This window comes from Mus pahari, chromosome 9, assembly GCF_900095145.1.
Source record: "Mus pahari chromosome 9, PAHARI_EIJ_v1.1, whole genome shotgun sequence".
NCBI lineage: Eukaryota > Metazoa > Chordata > Mammalia > Rodentia > Muridae > Mus > Mus pahari.
The window spans coordinates 62010106-62022950 of NC_034598.1; the positions used below are offsets into that span (position 1 = coordinate 62010106).

Genomic DNA, 12845 nt, shown 5'->3' on the forward strand with positions numbered 1-12845 from the left:
ACTCTCTCACCTGCTCTGGAAGACAGAGCTCTCACAGGTGGCTACCTTTCCTCTGGCGAGGAAGGTGCCCAAATTTCTGGAGCCTGAAACAGGGTCTGTCCCAGAAGCTATGTTGCTTCTGTCTGTCCCAAAGCTGTGTAGCTTCTGTGGTCCACACTCTCACCAGTGCAGACTGGAGCCTAGGTGAACCAGAGCAAAGATGGCTCCCCAAACAGCTCAGGCAGTGAGAGACCCCCCTCCCCCCCATCAGACACCACTCCTCTGGTGGGGAACGTGCTTGTATGTCTAGATACAGAAACGGGATCTTTCCCAGAAGCTGTGTTGCTTCTGCAGACCACCCTCTCCTGGCAACTCACTGGAGCAAAGATGGCAAAGATGGCTCTCTTACCAGCTCAGGCAGTGAGAACTCTCCTAGGAGGACACCTCTCCTCTGGCAGGAAAGGTGCTGGATGTCTGGAGCCAGAAACGGAGTCCGTCCCTGCAATTGTGTTGCTTCTGCAGGCCGCCCTCTCCTCAGCAATGCACCAGAACAAAGCTATAATTTAATATTTTAATTACTGGTCTCAGCTTCAGTGAGATTAAGTAGAAAGGCACTTTCTATTTTATGGTTCCTTCCCTCAAACTCCCCTAATACCTAGGACTGTAGTTTACTTTTAAAAAAAACTTATAAAAAATGTATTTGTTTATTTACAATCTAGCCATTGGTCCCTCCTGGACCCCCCCTTCCACAATTCCTTATCCCATTCTTCCTCTCCCCTGTTTCAAAGAGGATGCTCCCCCACCATTGCAATTTGGCTGATATTCCTTCATGAGGCAATCCATTCTTTCCTTAATTTTAAATTAGCAGAAGCCTGACCTCTTGAAGTCCCAGAAACCTTAGTCACGTTCCAGCTAATGTCTATGGAGCAGTTCTCTCATGTGCTGGGTTCTTCTGTGAAACTAACACACAAGTCTGTTGTAGAAGAATATGCCTACTCTCTATCATAGAGACTTCATTTATTATTTTAATGGAAAATTCTTTACCTCATAATAGGTCAACAGCTAATTCTATTTAGTTCTATCAAGATTCTATTTAGTTCTATCAAGATTATGCTAGGTTTTGGGATTCACGCTTAAAATAAGTTATGTTGCTGGAGTCTAGGATAATAAGGATACACTGAATAAATGAAATAAATGGAAGTATAAATAAGATATTTCTCAGAATTAAACAGGTTTTTAAAAGATGGATTAATAAACACACCTAGAAATTCTGTGCTAAGAGAATCACACGGCACAAACAACACTGCCATTTTACTAAATTTTATTTTACAAAGGTGCCTAAGCTTGTTCATAATAAAAGTCACATAAACAAATGCATCAAAAGCCAATTAAGATCAACCCTAATGGAGGCAGAAAATCTCGAAAAGAGCCTGACAGCTAAGCCTTTGTTTATGCGGAGGCCACACAGGCAAGCAAGCTCTGCCAGACACCACAGGCCCCACAGGGACCTGTGAGAGGGCTCTGAAAACGCATTTTCCATAAGTAGTGCTGAGAAATACGGGTCACAAGGCCAATCTGTGGAGACTGTGCAAAGTGTGCCCGATGTTCTCTGATGAATAGGAGCCTCTACCAATGTTTGAGCCACCTCACAAGGGATGAGCTCGTGAGGAAAGTATTTAGTATTTAGCGTGCTTCAATCAGAACTGGAGAAAGGAAACTCTAGGGATCCGCTAGTTACGTTGTCTTACATGATATTCTGACTTTCTGTCATTGTGTCAGTAATAGATCCTATTTAAGTCTGTGGGTTGGCATTTTCTTCATGTGTTCAGCTACTGCATGAAGAGACTTAGATCATCTTGCCCTGAATGCAAGTTTCCAAAGGACCATTGATCATTATCTGGCACGTTCAATGAATGCCTCGAAACAAGTGTGTGTATTTTCCATTGACATTCAATATATAACTAAATATACTATGATAACATGTTCTGTAGTAAATCACACAACTCACAATTAAATAAAACACATTTTTGTTGCTAAATGGTTATAGACTAAATCCACTGGAATCTATGTGAATGAAAGTGTATCATTGTATTAATGAATTTCAAACTATAACCCAAATATTTCCTGTGCATGTATATGTGCATACAAGTATTATGTATGGTATATATTTGTATAGAGCAGTATCCAAAATGTTGGAAATGTGCAAGAAATACCCTTAAGTTTTTCTTCCTCCATATATATATATATATATATATATATATATATATATATATATATACACATATACACACACATACATAATTTTAGTCAAATACATTAATTTTAGGACCATAAAATAACTCTCAGTTATGCCTTAGGTATCTATGGTTGCTTAAAATACAGCGATTTTGGTATCTGTCTTAGTTAGGGTTCCTATTGCTGTAATGAAACCCCATGACCACAATGCAAGTTGGAGAGGAAAGGATTTATTTGACTTACACTTCCACATCACTGTTCATCAAAGGAAGTCAGGATATGAACTCAAACAGGGCAGGAACCTGGAGGCATGGGCTGATGCAGAGGCCATGGAGAAGTAATACTTTCTGGCTTACTGTGCATGGCTTCCTTAGCCTGCTTTCTTAGAGAACCTAGGGGCTAACAGACCAGGGATGGAACCTCCCACAACGGGCCGGGCTCTCGCCCATTAATCACTAATTGATAAAATCCTTACAGCTGGAACTTTTGAAAGTATTTTCTCAATTGAGGTTCCCTCCTTTCAGATAACTCTATTTTTTTTTTTTTTTTTTTTTTTTTTTTTCGAGACATGGTTTCTCTGCATAGCTCTGGCTGTCCTGGAACTCACCTTGTAGACCAGGCTGGCCTCGAACTCAGAAATCCGCTGGCCTCTGCCTCCCAAGTGCTGGGATTAATGGCATGCGCCACCATGCCCGGCTTCTAATTTGTGTCTTGATGAAAGACTAGGCAGCACAATGGTATCTCAAGTATTTAGTTCTGTGATACACTTTTCCTTTGCCAACATTGCCAGATGATAAACTTTCATAAAGCCCATTAGTATCAACTCATCAAAAAATGTCATAATAAACAAACCACGATATCCATGAATTAAAATCCAAGTTAATTTGGAGAAGTAGACCTTCCGCATTTTCAACACCCCCATACTTCACTCTTCTTGTCATCATCTTATCTTGAGGCCCTGAATATCCTTCCTGGTGGAGCCGCCATGTAGCAACCACTCTGTGAGGGATCACACCCCACACTAATTACACCACAGAATGTCACTTTGCTGTGAGTTGATTTTTCACATTTGTCTCTTAGCACTGTAATTGTTGGTTGGTCGCCAGTTTCTTAAGGCATACAGAAAAAAAAGTGAAGGTGCTAGTGTTTAATCTTGAAGCAGATTCTTTGAGTCTTCTCAGAGTGTATGAACTCTCTAAACAAAAATGTCTTCCAATAAGAATCATAGGAAAGCACTTAAAAATTTGAACTTCAGTGCTCAAATTCTCTGACTAAATGAAACAATATTTCTTCTTTATCCTAAATAATTCAATATTTCTAAATACCTAATATCCTTCCTTATCCTAAATATCTAATATTTCTAAATCTATCACATTAATAGAGTTCATTAATCATTCATTTTCATAACACCAATGCTGTGTTCTACTGTCCAGTTACTTTGGCAATCCCTTGACATTTAAGATATTTTGACTTTTAGAACATGTCTAACATATTCAAATAGGAAAATGACCCTTTAGTGTTATAATCAGTTGCAAAGACTTTTTTGCTATGGTGGATGTAACTTGTAATTAGACCTGGTTGTTGAAGCCATACCACCAACCTATTGTGAATAGATAAATTATATTTTCTAATTTTGTCTGCTGCGTTTTGTATATCTTGAGTCCTGGAACTCTGGCCAGGGATAGCGAAGTAATAACAGATGGACACACACACACAGTGAAGCTGGGATCTGAAGGGATTCTTCATCACAGTCATCATCTGGAACCTCAGCAAGTAAATCCCAGCAAATGGGGAGGGGTCAGCTGGTCTCAGTAGAAGTTCTCTACACAGGAATGGTCTCAGGTCGTAAACATCCAGGAGGATGCTACAGGCCCTAATCTTCACACACACCAATTAATCATTCATAAACATTCATACTCACACTTCCCAGGAAAGTTTTGCCATCCCTCTTGAGCCAGGCTTACATGGGTAATGGCTTGGCCAGTTTACAATGGGCCAATTGTTCTTGGGATCTAGGCCCATGTAAAATACACTTTCACTCGGGGCCTCAAACACTCAGGATTTATCCATTCTCTACAGTTGTCTGTTAATGAACCACTTTGAAGTTATTGAAACTGTGTTTCCCACACTGTTTTTTTCTACACATTTGAGAGTAAATCACACCACATTGTAGATACAACCTATTGTTTTAAATGTAGGATTTTTTTTTTTTTTGACTAATTAAATGTGTTCCTCACAACTTTACACATGTATGGTTCCTCTTACTCCAGACCCTCTCTTCTCCTTTTCTAACATCTGTCTAGTCTCCTATCTGCTACAACTTTCTTTCATATACCCAATGTCTTTTTTGTTTAGTTTTGTGAGTTTCGAAAAGGCCAACTGTGTGACTTAGGTTTGAAACTTTTCACTGGAGCCTGATGGAGTAGAGGGGGGAGGGTAACTAAAGATAGTGCCTCTATTCACAAATCTATCAGGAACCAATTAGTTTAGTAGTATGGTGAAGGGTCTACAGAGCACCCCTCCATCTGTGACTGACAGATGGCCAATACCTTACAGGCCAACTGCCAGTAACTAGAACTTCTGTAGGTTCGTGATAGCATGTCTTGTCTGGAGCATGCTGGTTTGCAGCATTGTCTTCTGATTCTAGCATACTTTCTACCCCCCACGTGGTTAATTTTCATTTCAAACTCATTCCACATTAGAATATTTACTTCGGATCATGATGATGTTACCCATGCAGCCCAGGTAATGAGAGAGCGCTATGTTAAGCAATGAAACAAAAAAGATTTGTTTTTATAGAGAAAAGGAGCTTACTGTCTAGAGGCCGCATGTGGAGAGACGGATAAACAAGTCTCAAGCCCACACATCTGAGGACAGAATTTGGGAGGTTACAGATGGGGTAGGCAAGCAAGGTGCCGTAAGTTAGGAACAGTGATTAAAGGTGATCAGTTTATTGTTCATTCAGAATTATTCTTCACAACTTTTCATAGACTCCCTGTTCAGAAAATGCCAGTGTTAACATGATCTATGAGGGAGAGATATTGGTCCTTATAATATCAAAAAGTCATATGGAAGACATCTTCTTACACCCAGGTGAACCCGGTAGGTTAAGCAGATGGCAGCCTTCAAGTTCCTGCAAAGTAACTCAGGAAAGTGGTGTCATTATCACCAACAAACCAGGTATATTAGCTCTACACAGCAAGGCAGTAGAAGACAAGAACGCAGGACTTATGTGCATGACTTTTTAAATGTAACTCAAAGCAAGTGGAGCTAGAGGGCTTATTCAAGTGCCTTCTAGGTTTCCAAGTGACACTTCATCTCAGATGCATCTTATCCATGTATCTTCTACATAATTCGCATGAATACATGCAGATTCACCATGTTCATTTTCTATTTCCAGCTAAAGAACTTCATGAAGTCCTATGATGGAGTAGCACCTGCTTCTTTCTCACGTGCTGTGGAAACCGTGGAAGCCAATGTGCGCTGGAAAAGGCTTTACCAAGATGAGCTTTTCCAGTGGCTGGGAAAAGCCATGAGACACTAATATCCATCACTTATAGAGCACTTACCCTAGAACTTTGTAGGAGGACCTGCTTTCTGTGGAACGAGGAGGCTAGCCAGAATGTCAGTGTGAACATGAGGGAGGATTTTCTTTCTGTCTTGGTGTTTGATTTGTTGGGGGCTATTATTCTTGTTTCATTGACTCTACATTTGTGTTTCTACTGGATATTCCTCTGTAAAGAAACTCTTGCAAGTGAAACTTGCCCTGGTTACTCCAGCTGTACATTCCCTACTGTTCAGGACCAAGTATGATACTGGTGCATGTTAATGTTGCTGTCAGTTTGGGAAATCCTATTCAGAATATTCTGTGCATGGATATATGGTCCTGCCTGTGTTCCGGCATGCTTATTTAACATGTCCAATGTTGTATGTGAACATTATGTATGTACATCCAGAATGGGCATTACGCGAAAGCACAACAATTACCTATGACAATCAGTGTTGCAGTGGAAGTAAAAAAAAAAAAAAAGCACTTCAAAAGGGAATTCTGTTCTCAGCCATGGACAACAGGGGAGATACAACAGCTCTCTAAGCAATCTGTGTGGATTGTTTCAGCACTTGGATTGTCTGGCAATGATTACTGAAATGTTGCTAACTCATTTTCTTTGAGTTAAAGCTGTGTATACACTTGCAAAGATGTATAGATAGTATGTACATATGCATTATGTGCACAAGGAAGATCCATATGTATATAGTATGTTGTACATGCACCTGTTCAAAGACTCTCTTCAGATCAAAGGAAACTTAGCTCTCTTTTATAAATTTGTGGAGACCTGGAAAAGGCTTCAAGAAGTTTATCTCAACATTCCTACTTTATATATCTTGCTTTCTTAAGTGTTTTGTTTTTTTGTCTATGTACTGAAGAATGATCTATTCTACCACATGAAACTGAATTCTAACAAAATACACATGTAAACTAACCACTCTGCAAATTCTTTTAAGTCAGTGGCAACCTTATGCCAGTTTCTGTAATTATGTTGGTCAACATTTCTATTGCATAAAACAATTGTGTAAACTTAGAATTATCACTGCTAAGAAAGTGTTTCTGTATAGCTTCTTGGTGTTTCTTAGTTTTGCTACTGCAGAGTTAAATTCTCTCTGTGTGTTGATCTTTATGTGTATAGTGCGCCTATCCTTCATTAAGCAACCATACCTCAACAGGTCTATTAGTATTTAATGACCTTTAATGCCAGTTGTGCCCTCCCTTAAGACACAAAGTTGCTTTTATGCTGTGTTACTGTACAAAGCCTATGGGAATTGACAACCCTGTTCTACCTAGTAATTTTGAAGAGCCATTTCTATGGCTGTGTGTAACACAACAAAATTTCAGTGCTTCTCGTACCCAATAGGCCAGTTCCCTGCTTCAGAGTCAACATATCTTAAGTTGAACATTGTAAAATATTTATACAACTCTTCTATTGAGTCAAGTATTGTGTAACTCTTTTTGGTTTTCCTGTGATGTTCAGCTCTTCCAAATGTTGCAGTTCAGAGACTGTCATTCAATGCTGGAAAAAAATCATTTATAAAATAGAGGTCATAGAATTATTTTTGTTTGTAGAAATGAGAAGCAATTTCCCAATCCATGGACTACATAAAAACTAAATCTGAACCTTATCGTGTAAACAATTAATATTTATTTCTTACAGCTACTATTTTCAACACCTCATTCAATTAAATGACATGAATTTTAAGAACTCTGTGGTATGAAAGAGTGATGGTTAGGTCATGCTTAAAGTGACATCTGAGATTTAAGTTACTTACTAAAAGTGAGCAAGTTTAAAATATAACCTTCATAACTAGTCTATAGCCATGAGGAGCCTAAATACCTATTACAGCACTGGTGAATTCATTCATAGAGCAGAACTGCCCAAAGTGGTAGACATGGGTGTCTTGTTTTGTTCCCTGAAGTATTGTGAATCCTTTGAGTTGGGGGCGGTGCTTTTCATTTTAAGTGAGTTTTCACTTCCAACTTTGAGTTTGAGGGGCTTTCTTAGTTCTCTTTCCTCCCCATTGTTAATAAGTCATAATCCTCTTTCAGTGTTTTAGTGGCCTTGAACACAACTGGTTTAGCTATTATCTAAATCCTCAGTGTATAATTATGTACAATGTTTATACCTCATACAAAACTTGTTCAACAGACTAGTGGTACCAACGGCGTTGAGATGGCAGTTTTGCGCTACACATTTTTCAGTTATTGAACCTTTCTGATGTTTAAATTATATCAGGCTTTAAAGTTTCTTTTTAGTTGTTTAAATAAGTAATATTTTCAAAATAATAAAAACTAATGATATCTCTTGGAATATTCTGTAAAATGTAGCTATAAAATTATATTTTCTACTTAGAGTTTCTACCTTTCTCTCGTGTGTTTTACAAATCAATTATCTACATGAAATAACAATGTTTTGAAAGTGCCCATGGTCTAGTCTCAAAAGTTCCTTTCTTATTATATGTATAACAGCAAAACTTTGTTTTAATTAGAAAATACAAGACTATTTGCCACTTTGGGTATTATTATCTCTATGTAACTTGTAAATATAATGTTTTCCCAATTTTTACATATTTTTCTCATTAATTTCCTTAAGGTCTTTGAAGTTTCAAAAATAACATGATTTCATACTTAGAAGGCTGATAGGTGTAGCCTTCAAGAAGTAGATGTGCTTCTTGAAATTCATTAGCATGCACTTTTGCTGGGACTTAATTTCTTTTGTTTTATACAATTTTAAGGTAATTGAGTAATAATTGAATTTTCTGATACTCTGCTGATACATACAACTAAAATATTACAAGGTTATGAGTGGTACGCCTTGAATTTCAAAAGTTTGTTTCATTATCACTAACTTTTACCCATGCTGATTTGATTCTTCACAAAATCACACTGCATCTTTGACTTCTTCGTGGAGATGAAATGAAGCTGAGACCAGCCACCCATATGTTTAAAACCCCAGTTATGATACAGCCTAAATTCCTCTACATAGATAGTCTACAACTAACATACAGCAGGGTCTTTGGTTCATATCTGTCCATCTCATTAGCTAGAGACTTCACAAGATCGGAATATATGACTGAAAACAGCCACAGCTAATATATTATCTTAACATTTATATTTCAAATTTGTATGATTTCAAACCAGTGGACATGCATGTTAATCACAATTTAGTTTAGTAAGTGTAAGTAGTCAAATATAGGGACACAGAATTTAATATATTGATTACATCCCCCATTGCAGATCTGTTTTGAACACAGTTTAAATGAAACCTCAAGACTGAAACTTTGCTTTACTTTCAACACCTACTTCTGATAGTGAGATAACGTCTACAGATGATCAGAATGCAAGTAGAAGGCTATATCATCTAGATAACTGAAAACCCTATTCAGTAAAAAGTGCAAGACTTGGTAGACTAAGTTGTGAAAAAAATACTTCTGTGGAACCTCAGCACTGAATTAAATGCTATAGATAAGTTATAATGACACATACAATATTATGCTTACTTCAAATTCACCACTAATTAGATATTCTAACAATTGTCTTCTAGGAGGATGGAGAATGTAGCTCAAATATTTTCATGAACTATACTGTAACTTATAGCACCTACAGTAGTCAAGGAACAGAGAATGAGAAGCCAAGATTTCCATGGTATGTTTTCATTTATAAGAGATCATGGCTGAATTATCATTTGATACCAATAGTTATGTAATTTAAGAATTCAACCAAGAAAAGGACAAAGATTGAGTAGACTGTATTTAACTGAGCATGCAGAGAGTGAAAGGAAGATGGTAGAAAATAGATCTAAAATGTTCACATGTAAAATGTAATGAACTCATGAACCGGTTGGAATGAAGGCAAGGTGAAGCAGAATCTCATGCTATAGAAGAACAGTTGGATAAGTTTTAGATATGAAGCCCAACTAGTTCCATACTAATTCTGAAACTTCTAGGTAAATTGCACTGTTTGATTTTGTAATGCTAGTATTTTATAGAAAATGCAAACAATCTTGAAATTATAATAACATCATAAAATTTAAACAATAATAATTGGAATCAAAATTGGGATAGAATTCATCCTTGAGAAATGCTGTTTGTGCAGTTTAGCAATGTAAATCTGTTTTTTCAGACCAGAATTTATTCTCCTCCCAGTCCCCCCTCTGACTGTTCCATATCCCATACCTCCTCCCCACCCCAACTGTCTCTACGAGGATGTCTCCCCACCCCTGCACCCTCCAGACATCTCCACTCCCTGGGGCCTCCAGTCTCTTGAGGGTTGTGTGCATCTTCTCAGACTGAGTCCAGACAGACCTGGCAGTCCTCTGCTGTATATATATTGGGGGTCTCATAGGAGCTGGTGTATGCTGCTTGGTTAGTGGTCCAGTGTCTGAGAGATCTCGGGGGTCCAGGTTAGTTGAAACTCCTGGTCTTCTTGTAAGGTCGCCCTCCTCAGCTTCTTCCAGCTTTTCCTAGAATCTTAAATCTACTTGTAAAGGTATCTCACCTTTTTGCCAAAGGAATGCTAGATTGTTTGCTGACTTTAAGTAAATCGCTTTTGCTCTGAAGCAGATTCAGCAACTCTTAGGCAATAGTTTATTTCTTCAGATCCTCAAGAACTATGCTGAAATTTCAAGTTTTACTTCATGTAAAACTGGCCCTCAATTCAAACTGCCTTGAACTAATTAGGAAGTTTTAAAACCAAATATTTTATTTCATTTGGGGATGGATTCAATAAAAGTCAAATAACTGTGTACTGCAGCAGTTTTGGTTTTCAATTTCACTTTATGAAACTTTATTTTAAAGTTACGGTAAGAAAAGTTACGATGCTTTTAGAAAATGTTTAAAAGAGTTATTAAAAGCAGGTTCTCATGTTAAGGGTAGATTTATATATATCATTGTATACTTTAAGTCTCTATTTTTTTAAGTTATTCAACTACTTTATATCTTGTGATTTTTTTTCTTAGACTTTACAATCCATACTTTAAAGCATTTGTATTGAATATATTTTTGATAGATATTTATTTATTTGATTTATATAATTCATACTGAATATAATTGAATAAAAGTTTATAAGTTTACATTGACTATAATATATAATTAATATATAATTGTATCAATACATTTAATGTATATAATTTAATGTATATAAATAATATATATAAAACTAGCTTTAAGAGTTAGTTTTTCTGTGATTCCTAGTTCAAATACTGATGTAGTAACAAAGTAGAAAAAGAAGGCTTAAGTTTGCTCAGGTTTTTTTTTTTTTAATAAGTGATTAATTATAGGGAAAGATAAAAACAATGTGAGTATATGTGAATATATGGATATCTAGTAATCTCCAGACACTCTATAGGTATCAGTTCACATGATAACCTCATGAAATGTTATTAATTCTAACTTATCATTGAACGGATGGGGGCTAAAAGCCATTAGTTTCTATAATGAATTACTAATATTAGTGGGTCCTCAAAACTGGGAACTTAAGCTTTCGATGATGTGAATCCATCACTTCTGTGCCTCTGTCAAGCTTGAGACATTGTCTATCCATAGAGACCATGGAGATTTGAATATTTGCTTCCCTCACATCTCTCCCAGTTTTATTGCTATGGGCTTGTTTGATAAGCGATAATTGGTGTGTTTCTGGCTTATCACTGGTTTATTACCAAGGTTACTTACTGTGGTCTCTAAAAATATTTTTAATCACATCAACTCTACCTTTGCTTGTGAGGGCTTTCAACTATAAGTAATTAACTGACACTCACCCAATGAGCCATGAACAGAGTAGACTGCAAAGCGCTTCACTAGTGCCTCACAACAGTGAGGTTGAGCCTGCCTTTGTGGTATCAGGAAGAGTTATTAGGTTACTGAACTTTTCTATTGCTTATCACAGGGATCAGAAAAATTCCCCTCTTTCTGGGTAGAACTGGAGATGAACTGCACTGCTTAATTTACTTGAAGTTATGTTTCGAAGGGCCCTGCTGTGCATAGACATGCTCTGAGCTAACTGCTTTGACTCGCATCTGTACAGGTCAACTTGCTTCTAATGGCACACATTTTTTTTTTTTTTATGTCATATAAGTAAATGAAAGAGCAAAGAGTTTTGTAGAAAAGATAATAGCGGAGTTAAGAACACCTGCCTCAAATGTGCAGAGCATTTATTTCCTGCTAATCGTCCCTGCAAGGCTCAAGGGATTTGATTTGCTCTTATGTACAGATCTGCCATCACCTTCATGTAGTATCTAACCTACTGGGTGAGGACTCCTTAGAAAGTCTTTCTTTTACCTTTTATTTCAAATAGGCCCTTTTAACTGTCATTGCTCAAGTGTCACCTATTTCTTTTTCAAATGGATTTCTTCCCAAATGTTTAATTCTAGTCTTTACAGTATTGCATAATGTTTATCTCACATTTGCTTTTTGAAATGACACTTGTCTATTGACATATATTCATATATGTTCAGTTTTTAATGGCTATAGTTTATTCTCTTTTGCATTTTAATAGTCTTTGACTATGGGTAAGTGCTGTAAAGCAAAAACACATTATCATTTTGATTTCACACATTTTAGGTTACTTAAACAGTAACATCAATTTTTCCTTTGAGATTTTACTTTTGGCTATTTGGCCAAGGCTGAATTTATCAAATAATTAAAAATGACATTGTAGGACTATTTCTAATAAGCACATTTGCTTAGTAAGCATAGTTCTCTTTTTTCTAATATTTTATGATTTGGGAGTAAAAAGGTTGCTGGCTCTTAATAAACATGGGTTCTAAAGCATTTGCCAAATAAATAACTTTATGTTAGTTTAGCAGATAAATGTTTTCTATGGAATGACTTTGAGTTATTCAGTAAAAATTGAATCTATATGTTCAACATGAAAGTTTAATACTTTCCTGACCAAAAACAAAATGAATTTTTCTAACTGAGGAAATTTGTTTATTTATCTTAAGCAAAGCAAATTCAAATTTTGCCTCTGATAATAAATTTTTTTTGTACAGTAACGTGTAATTCATTACTGTCTAAATTGTCTGACATGTGCAGATAAGGCTAAGAGAAATAACATCTCCTGTGTTGTGTGTTTTATTGTATTT

At 36.7% G+C, this 12845-nt stretch overlaps 1 protein-coding gene across 2 annotated transcripts in view; it reads left to right on the forward strand.

Moving 5' to 3' along the window:
* Positions 1-8118, forward strand: part of Trhde (thyrotropin releasing hormone degrading enzyme) — a 388187-nt gene extending 380069 nt beyond the window's left edge. The window contains exon 19 of one of the 2 annotated variants that reach the window (XM_021204999.2): positions 5615-8118. In XM_021204999.2, coding sequence (XP_021060658.2) covers positions 5615-5758 — 144 coding nt within the window. In that variant the 3' untranslated portion in view covers positions 5759-8118. The remainder of the gene's footprint in view (positions 1-5614) is intronic. The other variant, XM_029542439.1, reaches the window with a different exon arrangement.
* The last annotated feature ends 4727 nt before the right edge of the window (positions 8119-12845 follow it).